Source organism: Leuciscus leuciscus, assembly GCF_965113295.1.
Source record: "Leuciscus leuciscus genome assembly, chromosome: 1".
Classification (NCBI taxonomy): domain Eukaryota; kingdom Metazoa; phylum Chordata; class Actinopteri; order Cypriniformes; family Leuciscidae; genus Leuciscus; species Leuciscus leuciscus.
Window position 1 is genome coordinate 7891201 of NC_138725.1, and position 18383 is coordinate 7909583.

The following is an 18383-nucleotide window of genomic DNA, read 5'->3' on the forward strand; positions in this document are numbered from 1 at the left end:
GAAAGGCAGGCCTAATTTAGCAAGCAATGTTTTATATTAAGGGATTTGTACAGGTACTGTCTGTTTATCCATACTGTGCTTTGATGGCTGTGACCGCTGTGTTGTTATCCCCGAAGCCTGTTTGTAGCTCTCCCACATCTTCATGCTATTTTAATGTTCCTGTGACAATGCGTATTTTCTCAGCTTCTCCGACAGTTTTTTCCAGTTCCGAGCTCCCACTTTTGTAAATAGTTTGTCTAGCTGCGTCTGATCTTGCGATATTTGAAGAAAAGTGGCGACAGCAAAAACAAAAAAACACAATCCAGTGAAACTGAGTACTCCATCCATGGGAACTTGTGATAGTAAAATGCAGAGAAGGCACGATTAACATTTACAATTAGGTGAAAGAAGAAAGTATAGCGCCGTCTCCTTCGCAAGTAGGGTGATAATGACAATCTTCGTTAGATAGTCCATGACGACAATTGACAAACATTGCTGGATGCCATTTTATAACCCAGCATCACCTAATTTCAGAATAAAAGCATATTTTACAGGCCAATGATTTGTCAGTTGTGTTATATTATTTTATTTATTTGATGTTATCAAATTATATTGCATGCAATCATTTGTTCAGATTGTAGTTTAGCTCTGGGCTGCGTTTCCAGATAACGATGGATCTTAGCACTTACGAGCATTTTCTACGAGCGACTTTACGAACGCTCGTGTTCATTTCACGTGCGTTTCACAAAAACGATCGCAAGCAGCTGTGCTTTAAGTGCTACTTAAAGGGTAACTCTCACCAAAATTGAACCTAGGCTCTTTTTGTTAATCTAGCCAAGTCAAACAGTCGTGCAAAAGTATAATTAGAATGGAAACTCCACTTTTAAGTTTGACTGTATTATCGTTTTCGGTCAAAATGCCTTTTGAATGGGAGTGAATGGGGCACAACAACGAGAGCATCAAAATTGCTATTTTTAAAACATTAAGGAGGCTCGAAACAACATGAAACTGTGCTTGAAGTATCACCAGGGGCTCTACATATGAACTAGAGCATTGACAACATTGAGTTTACTAAAAATAAAGATTTTCAAAACCTTTCTTTTTAGCAAACTTTGTGTTGTCAATGCTTGAGAAAGCCAACTTACTGAAATCCTATTTGACCCAAATTTACAACTCTATCTCCTCCTAGAGCTTTAACTCTACATACTCCAAACTCGGCTCAGACCTTCAGACTATTCTGACTCGGTATGCTATATCTTTTCTAACTGATCGGACTTACGGTTTTCCTAAAAATTACGATTAAAACTCGGAAAAATCCCATTGACTTTCATTGCAGACTGTTCAAATTGGCTATGGTGGCCCAGTAGTGTACAACCCAAAAAAATCAAATCTAAACTCCATGAAGCCGAAGACTCAATTAAACTACCATTCTATGTACTGTACTAATAAACTTATCTATCTATCTATCTATCTATCTTTTTAACTAATCGATCTTTCTTTCTAACTAATCTTTTTTCTTTCAAACTAATCTTTCTTTCTTTCTTTCTTTCTTTCTTTCTTTCTTTCTTTCTTTCTTTCTTTCTTTCTAATCAATCTTTCTTTCTTTCCAACTAATCTATATTTCTAACTAATCTATCTTTCTTTCTTTCTTTCTAACTAATCTATCTTTATTTATAACTAATCTATATTTCTTTCTCTTCGTAACTCATCTATCTTTCTAACTTTTCTTTCTTTCTAACTAATCTTTCTTTCTTTCTAAATAATCTATATTTCTTTCTTTCTAACTAATCTTTCTTTCTTTCTTTCTAATTGATATTTCTTTCTTTCTAACTTTTCTTTCTTTCTAACTAATCTTTCTTTCTTTATAATAATTATTTCTAATCTATCTATCATTCTCATCTACTCAACTCATCTATCTTTTTCTTTCTAACTAATCTTTTTTCTTTCTAACTATTCTATCAAACTTTAAACTACATTAAATTTCAAACTATTTTAAACTCTCTGGTCCAGCTTTCTCAAGCCAACTTAAAGTTTGTCTCAACAAACTTTTTTTTCTAGTTGTTTTCATCTGATGTGCATTTTCTATGAGGCCAATAATCTATAAAAGGTAGGTCAGGAAGAAGTGGCAGGGCTTGCTAAAAGGAAAAGGGCACTGCAGAGGACAACATTTAATAAAACAGGTACTGGGCCCAATGAGTCCCCCCTTCTCACAGCAGAGGAAGAATAGGCCAGTACTTGGCACAAGTGCTTCAGATGGCATTTGTGGTGGCATATGCATCCATGGAGGAGTAGGGGTAACTCAACCTGAGTCAGGTCCTTCATACTCAGAGGAACTATCAGATCTACAATGATTTTCAAGTGCTACTTAAAGGGGGGGTGAAACACTCAGTTTCAGTCAATCTCATGTTAATCTTGAGTACCTATAGAGTAGTATTGCATCCTTCATATCTCCAAAAAGTCTTTAGTTTTATTATATTTATAAAAGAAAGATAGGCTGTTCCATGTCTTTCCGGAAAAAAACGAGCGGCTGGACTAAGAACACACAGACATTTGAAGCAGTTTTACTCACGGTTCCAACGCACGACCGTTAACCTTTATCGTTGGGACTGCTCCATCCTTAAGAATTAGATGATCTGCAAATCCGGCGTCGAACTGGGCCTTGTTTATAAAACAATCATCGTCGAAATGCAGGGAACAAACAAAGTCCTGTGACCGCTTTGATGGGCGTACTGCTTTTGCTCTCTCACTCTGGTCTACGGGTGCGCGCGCGCCCTTCCGGGAGAAGTGCCCTTAGGACCCGTATAAGGATATTACGCCCCATCTGACGTCACACAGGCCCATATGTAACAGGTACAGAAAGTGTACTGTTAAATGTATGTATAGTTTATTAGAATTCTCACAAAATTGTTCGTTTACATGCACCTGATATGACTGCCTAAGTGAAATGAGTACCTTTCCCTTTAATTGATGTGATGTCATGAGTCAATACAATTTCCTGTTCTGTCCCCTCCTCTTCCTCTTTGCTTTGGTGATGCACTGAGAGGTGAGGTTATTTTGGGCTCTGATAATCTTTTTTAATCCTAATTTTAATTGTTGCTTTTATGCCTATATTTTCACTCTAATTTATGTGTATAATATTATTTTATCTATCTGTGTGGTTATTTTTGTCATTTCATCCCATTTAAAGTATATTTTTGCATCTGGGCCTAAAAGTGAAATGAGAGCACATGTGACGAGTTTACATCACATTTGTTTTATAGAGATAAAGCGAGGGCGAATCTCACTAAGAGGCTGATTATATATGTGTTTTATATCAGGTATGTTTTCTGTTATATGCATTTTATTGTTCTATGTGATTTATTCCTCTTTGCTTTGGTGATGCACTGAGAGAGATAAAGCGAGGGCGAATCTCACTAAGAGGCTGATTATATATGTGTTTTATATCAGGAATAAAAGATCGGTGAAACTGCGAATGCTGTCTTGTTCTTCTCATACCACCCAAAACACAACGCAGACAACAGACCAGTTACACTTGGTGCCGTGATCATTGTGCGTGACAATCTTCATTGTGCGTGACGGCTCGCCTGCTTCGCCGATCTCCTTCCTCATCGCAAACGCTCGTGGCGGGTTCGTGCTCGCGCATAAGGAGTGCGCGTGTGTGAGATGAACATTGAGTGACATCGTGGGACGAACTGTTGCATCTTAAAGGAACGGTAAAGAGCTATTGACTTCCTGTTTCTCCGGAGCACTTTCGTTGGTCGTTGGTGCATTCTGAACGACAGAGACTGTGATAAGCACAGCGGGACGCTTCAATGTCCTTCATGCATCGTATCCTTTATCTGTACAGTATATAATCAATGAGTGTTGATGCATTTTAAACAAGGAAAATTATATATTTGATTTTGAGAAGGGAAATTTTATTTTCATCAGAATTTTGATATTGAAGTGTTTTATTTTGAGTCGTTTGATTTCATATATTTACTTGCATATTTGAAGTATGCTTGAATTTTTCATCATTTAAGGTTACACTGTTTGTAACATAATTTGCTGTAATTTTTACATGTTTTATCTGATTCACTTTACAAATTGAAGCATGTTTGAGGATACTGGCAAAGACGATTTCAGTCCTGTGAAACAATCTAATGTCACTTTTCCTTTGGGCAGAGGCAGTGGACCTGAAATGTATCGAAATGAGGGGGTTTCTGAATTTACACGTTGTTATGGGAGAGGGAGAGCATTAGCTAATTTGGGACTTGACCATGTGCGCACAGCTGATTCAGCGATTGGTGTTTCTGTAGGTCCAGCAGCTAGCTCCACCCCAATCATACGCCCTGATATCGAACGTGTCGTTACTCCTGAGTCATTAGGGGGCATCATTTCAGATCTGGCTCAGAAAATAGGAGAGAGTATTTCAGCCAGCCTTAACCTTGCGCGCCAGCCCAGCCCAGTACAGCCTAATCCACCGTGCCAGTCTCAGCACTCCAATGAGGACATTGATAAATCTAGCCTCAAGGTGATAGTACAGCAAGATGCACCACCTCCGCCATTCTTCAGGGGAGATAAGAGTGATTCATTTACTGTGCACGAGTGGGAAGATATGATGTACAGCTATTTGAACAGAACAAAATGCAAAACGCAAACTGATGTCTCTGATCTCATCCTGAGCAGATTGGCTGGCAAAGCGAGAGATATAGTTAAGGTGTCCCTGCGAAGCCGACCTGAACTGAGTGCCAGTGGGCTACCAAATGCAGTGTTTGACATACTCAAACGAAACTTCAGTGAGTTGTCTTACTCTAACATGCCTATGGCTGACTTCTATAACACTGTCCCTAGAGCAGATGAAAGCCCCATGGATTACTGGATACGGCTTAACAAGTCCATAGATGTTGCTAATGAGTGCTTGCGTAGACGAAATAAGAGTGTCGAGGATCCCGCTGCTGAAGCAGTCATGATGTTTATTTCACATTGCCCAGACCCAAGTCTTGCTATGTCTTTTCAGTTTAAGCCAGCTGAGAAGTGGAGCGCCGCTGAGGTCCAAGAGCGCTTGGATAGTCATCAGAGGGAACTAAAGAGAGTCTCTTCAAGGATGCAGCACACAATGTCCTTGTCAGCAAGCAACCAGTGCACTGTTATGGCAGGCCCCACTTCCATGCCCAGCTCTCCTCAGCAGCCAGTTTCCATGCCCAGCTCTCCTCAGCAGCCAGTTTCCATGCCCAGTTCTCCTCAGCAGCCAGTTTCCATGCCCAGTTCTCCTCAGCAGCCTGTTTCCATGCCAGCCCAGTCACTTACCCCTGTAAGCCATCTTAATCCATATGCTGTTCCGTTCTCTCCAGATACCAGCCTTCAGCACATCGTTGGCATGATGGATAGAGTCCTGTCATTGTGCACTGCCTCTTTAACTTCTTCCGGTCAGGCTCACCCAATTAAAACTCCAGATTTCAAAGCCAACTTAAGCACTGCATGTAGGGTCTGTAGATCCAAGGAACACACGACGTATGAACATTGTAGACGTCAAAGGCTCTGTCGTCACTGTCTCAAGCCCGGCCACTTTAAGAATGACTGTCCTAAGGCTGCATGCCCTGCGGCTCCCTCTGATACTGCTCAGTTAAACTAAAGAGCCCATGCGACGAGAGGGGTAGCATGGGCAGTTTTCTTAAAACCTCCCTCACAGAAGATGTGCAAAATGTTTTTGTTAACAGCTGCAAACTATTGCCAGAAGACAAAACCGTGTTATATGTGGGGTCTCAAAGAGTTGATGGGGCAAGTGAGTTGTTTTATGCTCCTGTGACGGTTAGTGGACGTTACACATTAAAGGGGTTACTGGATTCTGGTAGTATGGCCTGCACGCTTAGTGAAGAGGGTGAGTCCAAGCTGCAAGTTGATGGTCTTCTTCCACCACCTCAAGGGATTGCAAGTAATGTGGTCCTGGTTGGCTGTGGCGGCCTAACGATTCAGCCAAAGTGTACATACGACTTGGAGATTGAAGTCTATGGATTCAAGTTTGTTGTTCCTACTCTTGTGGTGCCAGGACAAAGAGATGAGTTCATAATTGGAAGTAATGTGATCAAATGTGTTGTGCAGAAGATGAAATCGCATGACAAGTACTGGGAGCTTCTTTCCTGCAATAACAATAATCCTGAGTGTGAGCAATTCCTTGAGCTTCTGAGTTGTATTTCCCGATGGTCTGGGCCTCAACAGCCTGATAAACTTGGAACTGTGAAACTCTGTCAGGCAGTCACTCTACTTCCCAAATGTGAGCATCTTGTTTGGGGCAAATTGCCCGCTAATGTGCCTGTTTCTCCAGGAAGTACTATAATTGTTGAGCCAACCACTGCACGTTCAGCGCCTAGAAACATCCTTGTTGGACGAGCAGTAACCCCAATGTGGGGCAATCGATGGGTGCCAATGAAGATACTTAACCCTAATCCAACATCAGTGACGCTTCACCGCAACACTAAACTGGCCGATGTTTCCTCTTGTCTAGCTGTGGAGGATCTCACAGTCTTTCAGGGCTTAAGTAAAACCCATTGTCACGTTTCTGAGTCAATACCCCTTAAAACTGCTTCATCCTCTGATCTTGCACGATTGCTGGGAGACTGTGGTCTAAAAGATATTGACATTGATGGATGTGAGGTTTCTGAGGTCTGGAAGAGGAAATTGACGGATCTTCTTGTGTCCTACCAGGATGTTTTCTCGAAGGATAAGCTGGATTGTGGAGAAACAAAGGATTTTGTGCACAGGATCCATCTTTATGATGAGCGCCCATTCCGTCTGCCCTATCGCCGCATCCCACCTGCCCACTATCAAAAATTGAGAGAAGTGTTGTCAGAGATGGAGGAGAAAAACATAATTCGCAAGTCTGTCAGTGAATATGCGTCACCTTTAGTGATGGTCTGGAAAAAAGACGGTAATCTGAGGGTCTGCACTGATTTTCGTTGGCTGAATGCTAAAACCTTCAAGGACGCCCATCCTCTGCCCCATCAAGCTGACTGTCTCGCAGCCTTGGGTGGTAATGCCCTTTTCAGCACCATGGACTTAACGTCAGGATTTTATAACATACCACTCCATGAGTCTGACCGAAGATACACTGCCTTCACAACACCAATGGGCTTGTATGAATATAATCGTCTCCCTCAAGGCCTTTGCAATAGCCCCGCGTCTTTCATGCGCATGATGCTCAGCATTTTTGGAGACCTTAACTTTTCCAGTCTTCTCTGCTACCTTGATGACTTGCTGGTCTTTGCACCTTCTGAAGAGGAGGCACTGAAGCGGTTGGAGATCGTGTTTTCTCGATTGAGATCCAGCAACCTGAAGCTAGCACCTAAAAAGTGTCACTTTCTGAGAAAATCCGTAAAGTTCCTGGGCCATGTGATAGATGGTACTGGTGTTTCAGTTGATGAGGAGAAAGTTAAAGTCATCTCTGCTTTTCAGAAGGAGGACTTAATGAAGGAAAACAAAATCACACCTTCACAAAAAAAGATCAGATCGTTTCTTGGCATGGTCCTGTACTACCAATCCTTCATTCCAGGTTGCTCACGCATTGCCAGACCCTTATTCAACTTAACAGCGGGCCAGAAACGCTCAGTGAAAGCTGTTGGTGGTCACAAGAAAGCAGGAACTTTTCGGGAGTTGACCTCCCAGGACTGGACCCCTGACTGTGATGTAGCGTTTGAAGAGCTAAAACGGGCCCTTGTTGACAGTGTGGTGCTGGCTCATCCTGACTTTGAGCGTCCCTTTCTTCTCTGTACTGACGCCTCATTGGATGGCATAGGAGCAGTACTCTCTCAGATCCCTCCTGGTGAAGACAAGGCAAGACCAATAGCGTTTGCTAGCAAAGCTTTGAGCCGCAGCCAAACTAAATATCCTGCACACAGACTGGAATTTTTAGCTCTGAAGTGGGCAGTGTGTGACAAGTTCAGTCACTGGCTTAAGGGCCATGAGTTTACTGTGTGGACGGATAATAATCCGCTGACATACATTATGACCAAGCCGAAGTTGGATGCATGTGAGCAGCGCTGGGTCTCGAAACTTGCTCCATACTCTTTTGAGATCAAATATGTTCCTGGAAAACTCAACGTGGTGGCAGATGCGCTTAGCAGGGATCCATTTGTCAAGCCAGTGAGTCAGCGGCTTTTGTCCGAGCCTTATTCAGAACTGTTGCGACAAGTACACGGTGTAGAGGATGGAAATGTGCAAGAGGTGTTCCGTCTTACCTGCCAACCGCAAACATTAGGGACAGGATCACTTGATGCTGGGCTGGATACATCAATGTCCGCTGATGACGTGTCTTCCATTTTGTCCTCCTGTGATGAATGGGAAACAGGAACTGAATGTAGAGCAACATCATTTGCTGAACATCTGAACTCTTTAATAAGTGGAGGCGAGGAAGTGTTTCATTCTCTTTCAATGATAGACATACAAGATCACCAGCACAAAGACCCTGTCATTGCTAGAGTGTCTTATTATGTCGGCAGGAAGCGCAGACCATCAAGACGTGAACGTGCCAATGATAACCAGTGTGTGCTGAGAATTCTGAAGCAGTGGGACAAACTTTCTTTGCTTAATGGAATCCTGTACAGAGCTATTAAAGAACCGCTCACAAAGCACAAAAAGTTCCAACTCATTTTACCTGACTCCTTGAAGTCTGAGGCACTTTCGGGTGTACACGACCTGGCTGGTCATCAAGGGCAGCCCCGCACTCTGTCTTTGACCCGTCAGAGGTTTTTCTGGCTTGACATGGAGCGTGATGTGCGGGATTATGTGAAAAAATGTCCCAGGTGTGTCCTCAGCAAAACTCCAGAGCCTGCAGCGAGAGCCACTTTGGAGAGTATTAAGACCACAGCCCCACTGGAGCTCGTTTGCATTGACTTCTGGTCTGCTGAAGATCAGAACAACAAATCTGTGGATGTTTTAGTGGTCACGGATCACTTCACAAAGCTGGCGCATGCATTCCCATGTCAAGACCAGACAGCAAAAAGAGTTGCGAAGAAACTCTGGGACAGCTTCTTCTGCGTCTATGGATTTCCCCAACGCATCCATTCTGATCAGGGAGCTACCTTTGAGAGTGAGTTGATTGCTGAGCTACTTGAACTGGCTGGAGTAGACAAGTCGAGAACCACCCCTTATCACCCAATGGGGAATGGCGGTACCGAACGTTTCAACAGGACATTAGGAAATATGCTGAGGTCTCTTCCACCTAGGCCTAAGCAGAGGTGGCCACAGTTGATACAGACCATGACATTTGTGTACAACTGCACAGCACACGAAACAACAGGTTTTGCCCCTTTTTACCTAATGTTCGGTAGGGTACCAAGGTTACCAGTTGACCTCATGTTCCGCAGTGTCCTCCAGGATAAGACAATCTGTGACTATGACAAGTATGTAAAATCTCTTGTAAGCGACCTACAGTCTGCCATGGCGTTAGCACAGAAGAATGCTGTTGTAGAACAAAAACATCAGTCGAGCCAGTACAACAAAAGAGCAAAAGGCCTACCTCTAGCCGTTGGTGACCAAGTGCTTGTGGCTAACAAGGGTTGCAGAGGGAAACGAAAACTTGCCGACAAATGGGAGCCAGTCATGTACACTGTTGTTGCCTCAAAACCTTCCATACATGTCTATAAGATCCATGACAGAGCTGGTAATGAGAGAATAGTGCATCGGAATCTTCTTCTTCAAGTGAACTTCCTCCCTCTGCTTGAACCAGACATGGCTAGTTCCGATCGTGAGGTTGCTGAAGCACTTGCCTGTAGTGTACCTTCACAGACATCTGATGCAGCACGCTGTGGTGGTCTAACCGAGCAAACACGCAGTGGTGAGTCCTTATATGTTGCCGAGATTGAGTCTGCTGGGAACGCAGATGATGGGCAGAATGAGGCTGAGGAACTCTCACATGCAGACTCTGTGTCAGACATTTCCAATGTTGCTATGTGTGGTGATGTCCGCACTTCTTCATGGGTGCATTCTCAGTTGTCAAATCAAGAGGAGCCAAATGCACAAGTTGCTGTGTCAGTGACTGATGATAATACTGTGGCTGTGGCTGGTGCTATCCCCTGTCCCCAAACTCCTGTCTCTGCCAGTGAACCCTTTAGGCAAGATCCTGTAGCTGAGTTAAATAGAGGTGATCGTTACACTACCAGGCTTGGTAGAGTAATTAGGCCTGTTCGTAGGCTGATTGAGTCAATGGTTCAACTCGAAACCTTACTTGGTATGGAGTCTGTATCTCCTGTTATTCATGTTTAGATCTGTGTTTTTTTCCTTCTTTCTTCTTACCGCTGTCTCTGGTAATACTTGGAGTCAAGTCTTGTATTTTCTAATGCCTATTGGTTCTGTTTAGGTACCTGGTCTGAGATTTTTTTTCAAAGTGTAATGGGCACTTTGGTAATGCCTACAAAATGTGTAGAAGTTTGGCCAACTTTCTTCATATTTGTATCCCTTTCATTTGGGTAGCTTTTTACGCTGTGTCTTCACTGTTTTTTTAAGTGTGGACCATGTAATTCTAGTGACCAGTGTTTTTTTGTTATACTCTGGAAATTTTGTGTAAATTCTGAGGGGTGAGTGTAACAGGTACAGAAAGTGTACTGTTAAATGTATGTATAGTTTATTAGAATTCTCACAAAATTGTTCGTTTACATGCACCTGATATGACTGCCTAAGTGAAATGAGTACCTTTCCCTTTAATTGATGTGATGTCATGAGTCAATACAATTTCCTGTTCTGTCCCCTCCTCTTCCTCTTTGCTTTGGTGATGCACTGAGAGGTGAGGTTATTTTGGGCTCTGATAATCTTTTTTAATCCTAATTTTAATTGTTGCTTTTATGCCTATATTTTCACTCTAATTTATGTGTATAATATTATTTTATCTATCTGTGTGGTTATTTTTGTCATTTCATCCCATTTAAAGTATATTTTTGCATCTGGGCCTAAAAGTGAAATGAGAGCACATGTGACGAGTTTACATCACATTTGTTTTATAGAGATAAAGCGAGGGCGAATCTCACTAAGAGGCTGATTATATATGTGTTTTATATCAGGTATGTTTTCTGTTATATGCATTTTATTGTTCTATGTGATTTATTCCTCTTTGCTTTGGTGATGCACTGAGAGAGATAAAGCGAGGGCGAATCTCACTAAGAGGCTGATTATATATGTGTTTTATATCAGGAATAAAAGATCGGTGAAACTGCGAATGCTGTCTTGTTCTTCTCATACCACCCAAAACGAAACGCAGACAACAGACCAGTTACACATACTCGAAAAAAAACTTTCTGAAACTTGTGACAAACCGGAAGGAGTATTTTTGGCACAGAAATACTCCATCAAACGTACAACTTAATTTTTAAAACTTTGTCCATGTTTAGCATGGGTATCCAACTCTTTAACAGTGTAAAACTCAGTATGCATGAAATAGCATTTCACCCCCCCTTTAAGTCACAATGCTTTTGGGAAACAGACCGTGATATTAAGATCAGTTGTACGATCGCTTTTACGAACTTACGAATCGGTGAGTGGCGGCTGGTGAAAAATATCTTAGGTGGGGCTGTGCCATATTCAGTCAGTTTCAATAGTCTGGTAACCATAGGAGCCATCAGGTCTTTTAGCATTGTGGCTCTTCCTCAAGACATCCGTCAAACATCCACCCTTCTCTCATTCAAAAACCTCTTCAAAAAACACATTTTCTTCTCTGAATATTACTCTTCAGCTCACAGTCTGTAAATTCTACCTTATTATATGTTGTTTGTTTGAATCCCTCTTTGTTTGTATCTTTAACCTAACGTTGACCTCTGTATTACTTTCTGCAGTCACTCCTTTTTCAGTAAGGGATAATATTTGCCCCCTTAAATCGATATAGTTCCAGTGCATTTTTTACCTTTACAAATACCTTTATAAAATAAATAATGCTAAATAAATAAATAACACTCTAGCACCCTCTATTGGCCAGCCGCCCCTGCTGAGCTGATGAATATATAATGTACTGATGATATTCACGAATGATATCCCCGGAGAATACAATACAGTCGAGTCTGCCTTATTTATATATTCATACTCCATATTTTCTGTCTCTTTCAGAGATGTCTGTGACCGGCCTAATAAATATTTCACTGCACACATGACTGACATTGATTGAGATTGCTGTCTGTCTACATTATTAACAGTTTCATATCCAGTATCATATGTACATTTCAAAGAGTTTGTTCTAGTCAGTTTGAAGTTCATTCACACCATGAGGCTTCATGAAGTCAGAACAATCACTATGAACTTTAAACAACACCAGACCCAGCTCCAGCTCCAGCTTTGAGATGTAGCCAAGGGAAATTCCTAGTTTTAACATTAGATTATTTTTTTAATCAATGAGTAAAAATAACAAAGATCAGGGGCCTCATTTATAAACGTTGCGTACACACAAAAGAAGGCGTATGCCGCTTTCTACGCAATAATTGGTATTTATAAAAAGCAAACTTGACGGGAAAATGTGCGGTCCTTCACGCAAGGTCTGACCCAGGCGTACGCACAAAAACGGGTGAAATGAGAAATGGCGACACCGTCGGCAGAGGGAAGAAACACGTGAAAGTGTGTGAAACTGTAGACCGTTGTGTAAAAGAAATGGCAGTACTGCCTCTCATAAATAACATGAAGACTTAGCAAGTCTTACAATTAACAGCCGACACGAACACCTGTTTGATCGATCTGCAGTGTAAAACAAACAAAAGCAAACGAAGATTACAACAGAAATGCAAATTAACACATATTTGCAAAAAGAAAAGTGAAATATGTTCTACAATAATATTGCCATGTTATGCAGTTCATCCTCATAACACATCTGTAGCTTGTCAGATGCAGTCAAATGGATGGTAATAAAATGCAATGATGCCATCACAATGCGTAATGACGTGAGTGAAGTTACGTTTCTTGGTTTTCCTCTGTGTTTGCCATGATTTCGCAATCGATGAATATTAACTTGTGGGCGTTTCACTGACTATTTATGGGCAACTATGGGCGTGACATGAAGCCGCAAAATCTGCGGTACATTTAGAATTGATTGTGATTTATTAAGGGAAAACTGCGTAGGATGTGCGTGCGCACGGTTTTATAAATCCGAATATTTCTGTGCGTACGCACGTCCTATGTTTCATCCGTACGCCACTTCTGACGCAAATCCTATGCAAAGTTTTGTAAATGAGGCCCCAGGTCTGGGGCCCCTGGGCTTGAGTTTATGTTCGGCCCCTACATATGCTGCGAATGACCTTAACTGGAACATCATTATAGAGTAGCACAACATACACAACAATTAAATTTTAACCTATTTGAGGTTCCTAGAACAATTAATATGCAACATGCCAAGCCTAGTCAAAGTTTAAAGGTAATATTAAATAGTCATTAATATACAGTACAATACAGGATGTGCTCTATCAGCATAATTGCGTAATTAGTGTTGGGTGTAATACAGTACTAACTAATTAATTAATTACTGTAATTTATTTATTTTTTTATTCTAAAATTAAAATAAGGAATTTCTCTTTAAAAATAGTACAGTAATCTTATTACACTGTTGAAGATGTAATTAGTAGCTTTTAGTAGAATAAAGTAGAAGTCACGAGAATACAGACTTCTGTAGAAGTATTTTTATTTCAGTGTTTTTTCTTTAGTAAGGAAATGTCGAACTGCCTCATGGATCTAAACATAAAAGAAGCTTTCTACTTTTATCTGGGGTTTCAACAAAAGGAAATTCTACAGGTGCTAATCTACCAACATGCCTTTACTATTTGTCTTAGGACGCTACAGAATAAACGGAGCCGGACTTTACAGGCCAACACACTTTTCAGACTGGATGGAGGTGATCCTCCTCTGCTTATTCTGACTATTTTGTGCTTCACTTGAAAAAGTTCCTTTCACCTTTAGTAACTGGAGTCAATTCAGTTCTAAAATAATAATAATAATGGAAGGCTACTAGTAAAGCTGAATCTGCGTGGCCCTGATTGGCTGCGGGGGTGTCCCGTACGCAGGCCGATGACGTCACCGCTCTCTCGCGCCGTCTCTTCCGTCATTGAGAGTTTCAGTGTCGAGTCTTCTGAGGTGAGGAGAGCAGTTCACGGTATTTCTCATATTTACACAATCATCACACACACTTTAGTCAGTTTGATTAAGCGACAGGCTCATTTCTGTATTGTTTTCATCGATCACAGCGATACTTGTGCGTCTTTTCTGGCGTCTTCCTTCTGAAATAAACATTTAGTGCAGCAGCAGCGAGCATGAGGAGAATATGTTGAGTTCATTCAGACCTGAGCGATGTTGTGTTCGTTTGTGTGATTGTCTCGATGTTTGGAGTGAGAACTGTTACTGAATGTCAAGTTAAAGTTTGAGATCTGTGAGGGGAATCGATCTCAAGTGTTTCTGTTGCCGTTTTCTTGTTTACCTTTATTTATTATTGTCGACATTTATCTTTGGCAGATTACATTTACTTATTCAAATTGATGTAGACACTATATTGCCCCTGTATGAGTAATGGACGTGGGAAATATCAAATCTATACATGCATGGGAATATGAATATTAATTAAGTTTGACACAGTAAACGTTACATTTTCTTTATTTTTTAGAGTTTTATGATCATTGTCAGTTTCTGTACAAATATGTAACATGTTAATGATGGAATTACTTTATTGCAATTAATAGTTATTATAAAGTCAAACTATATTTAGATTCACATATTATGTTGTCGTTTTTTGCCTTAAGAGGTTCATATAAAGATAGGTTATTTATTTAATTATTTTGTTTTATTATTGATGATTTATCCATGTTATATTGTGAGAAATAACAGTATTGTCTTTCAATATAGCAGTTTTACAGGCTTTTATCATGTATCTGACTCAAATAATGTGTTTCTAACAGCAAACACTCAGAAAAAAGTGAGATGATCTGCTGATGATCCTGAATGGCTTGTTGAATGAGTGTTGATAGTCTGAGGCTCATCAATATTAACAGATCTGCTGAAAACACTCTTTATTTCATGACAATAGTTCCTGTTTTCACCTCATTTATTATGCTGATGTCTTCAGATCTCCTGTAAATTGTCACTTAAAGCTCATTTAATTGGTGTCAGCAGACTGAGGGGATTTGTTGGCTACTTTGTGTACCTTTTATTACTGTTTTTATGATTTTAACTGTTTTTCTTACCATTATTCATATTTGGAAGAATTCAAATTATTTATATTATTTTCTATATTTCTAGATACCTGTATTTTAATGAAGAAGCAGAATAATGTAAGGATTAGCAATACAAATAATTAAAATAATGAATTGGCATCAGTTACTGTACGATTAATAGATAGACATAAATGCTTAGAAGTGTCATTTATTATAAAAACAAACTCAGTGATTTATATTTTTGATTTTGGCAGATAAGCTCCTCCCACTACATTCACATCATCAGTGAAGCTCCTCCCACTGCAGCACATCACCAGTGAAGCTCCTCCCATAGTAATTCATCATCAGTGAAGCTCCTCCCACTGTTATCACATCATCAGTGAAGCTCCTCCCACAGTAATACAGCAATAAATGCTGTAAATTCCCATCAGCTACAAGTGAAGACGAGCATCAGAGCATCAGGAAGAGCTGAAATCTGCAAAGACTGAGTTTATTAAAGAGGACAGTGAGAACATGAGTGATCCAGAACCCTGCAGAATGAAACACACTGAAGATCCTGAAGAACAAAGAGGTTGGTGTTTATTCTTCATTCATTCATGATGCTGAAGAACATTCATGTTAGAAACATTCAAGCACTTCATCACATTTAGATAAACAGTTAAACTATGAAACGGTACAGAATGTTCTGGGTTTTCTTCAACAAATGGTCAGTAAAGGGAGGTTTGAGACATTTTTATATTGATTGTCAACATCAGATCAGGCTAAATACTGTTTTAACTGTTTTATTTTACATTTATTTTATATCTGGTTCCCAAGTAGCAACAACATTACCAGAATTTTAGTCATTTTCAACAAAGTTTACAAAATATATATTTTTAGGAATAGTCAGTAAACACCAAGTTACTGATAAAGTTGTATTTGTAAAATATCATACAAGTTATTCATAGTTATAGAGATTCTTCTTACAGTAACTTTGGTAACAGGGTTGATGAATACAGTCAGTGCTACAGTTTGTGTAAAAACTGAGACAATGGATTGAGATTATTTTCTTAGGCTTGTTTGAGATGAGCAAAATCTGTGCAGAACCGATCACCAGTGATCAGCGCGAGATGCATGCCGTTTAGAAATGTGTCCGAGTGCGGTCCGCCTGGCTCTGATGTCATGCTGACGTATGTCAAAAATCTCTTGCGAGCGCAAGGCGGCCGTGTCGGATTCTGCAGTCGAGCGCAGTTGCTCTCCACCGACTGCGCTGATCAAAAGCATGATGGGAAACGACTTGCTGACGACACAGCTTAACCCCCTGAGGTCTACGGTATCGCCGGCGATACCAGCTCGCTTTTTTTTTATTAGTGTAAAAGAAACTCATAAATACTCTGTTGACTTTGATTTTCCATAGGAGTTTCATACATCAATCGATTCTGTTAAATGTGTATTATTTTTGTGTATACTCACAATAAAAACAAAGTGTTGTGCTTTTTGCCAAATAAAGAAAAATAAACACGAAGCGAGTTCTGCCTTCTCTCTGCCAGTGAAGTCCATTCTGAAACGCGTCCGAAAATTAACAATAACTCAGCGAATACTCAGTCAAACAGACATACAGACAGACAGGCATGAAGCTTGAATTCTCTTCTTTTAAATGAAGTCATTTATATAAAAAAACAATTATTCTCATCTTGTGAAATCTGTATTAAAAGAGAGCGATTCCAGTCGAGCTCATCTCATCTCATTACGTTATAATCGGCCCCGCCCACGGAGAGCGCGCGCTATTCAAACGCAAATGGCTGAGGCAATCCTGTGAACGCCCCCATCAGCTCGAGAAAACACACACATTTATTTAGATCATTGTTTACACCGTCTTGCAGCGCTGTGAGGAATAATACTAATCGAAAATGTCCCTCAGAAGTGCGGGTATATCGAGGAGCGAGCTGAGGAATACAAGTAAGTTTTTTCCTTCTCACGTGAATTTCTTCACGTGGGTTTCTGTTTATGAATGAATAAACGGCAGAGATGCGCGCTGTTTACCACAGCTGGCAAAGACAGTTTAAATTTAAATCGCGTGTGTGAATGAATGATGATGTTTTAGCAAACTGTATTGCTATACTGAGATAAGTAAACATCGACTGAATGTTGAAATAAAATGTAGGCTATTTGTATAAGCAACGTATTAAACTGCAAATTAACAATATGCCCTAATATTTCATGAAAACAACGTTACAGTCAGACGAAATATGAAAGACAACATTTTGTTTAGTAGATTTGGGTACAGTTTTTACTGTAGAATATACTGCCACATCAAATAAGCTTTTGTTTAGCCATTTCTATATATAAAATACGATTTTTGTCAAAAATAAAGTCATCAACTAAGATGTTAGCTGTTCCAATGTTGGTTATATTCAAACTAATGAATACATAGATAAAATGTAGGGCCTATAATCATTTTTTTTTACAAAGAAAGAGTACACTTGAAATATTGTTGAAATTGTAATTATTGTTGTAATTGTAACCATTTTAATAAAATAGCAAAACATATTTACAAGATAGATGTAAGCAAAATCTTAAATGGTCAATATAAGTCTTCTTCTAAATATATCTTTTGTCCTTTCATTGTGGCTCAGTCAGTGTCACACCTGAGTGAATGGCTAATTATGCAGAGTGGGTGGGACATTGTATTCTAAGGTGTAAACCACTCCTTGTTCACGCCCCCCTCGCATATTGGCTTTCCAAGCAAAACCTGTTTTACATCAATTTAAATCAATGTATGGTTTTATGTGAACGATAAAGCAAGACTATTTTCACATAATTTTGAAGAAAAAACTATAGGCGACGACATCCATAAGTCAAAAGTCTTATTGCCACATATTTAGTATGTGTTTTGTGGTCTTATTTCAAAAATTTTAATTTTTAGTTTTTTCGATAACCACGCATAAACATTATTCTCTCAAAAATGAAAACATGTACATACATGTGGCTCACATATTATTGTAGTCCTGTTTGTGCTATATAGAGTGAATTTACACCTTTGCCATTAATATGTTTATAAGCAACTGAAAAAAGCACAAATGTCAGGGCATGTCAGAACACCCCCAGGGCCCAAAAAAACGCTCAGACTCCAGAGGGTTAATGCTCATTGGTTTAAACAACCGTGATGTATTGTTCTCTTTTAAAATGTTTGATTGTAAAACTCTAATATCATGTTTTATGTGTATATGTTATGTGTGAATATTCCCAAACTATCTGACAGTGCGATCTCTATAGGGTTATGCA

General features: G+C 40.0%; 2 protein-coding genes across 4 annotated transcripts in view; both read left to right on the plus strand.

Moving 5' to 3' along the window:
• Window positions 1-18383, plus strand: part of LOC309492236 (uncharacterized protein) — a 162782-nt gene that overhangs the window by 139247 nt on the left and 5152 nt on the right. The window contains exons 1-2 of one of the 3 annotated variants that reach the window (XM_082161110.1): window positions 13530-14049; window positions 15374-15690. In XM_082161110.1, coding sequence (XP_082017236.1) covers window positions 15633-15690 — 58 coding nt within the window. In that variant the 5' untranslated portion in view covers window positions 13530-14049; window positions 15374-15632. Of the gene's footprint in view, window positions 1-13529; window positions 14069-15373; window positions 15691-18383 lie in introns of those variants that run through there. The other 2 variants (XM_082161111.1, XM_082161112.1) reach the window with 2 other exon arrangements.
• Window positions 1-18383, plus strand: part of LOC309492160 (uncharacterized protein) — a 129813-nt gene that overhangs the window by 36774 nt on the left and 74656 nt on the right. The gene's annotated exons all lie outside the window — the stretch shown is intronic.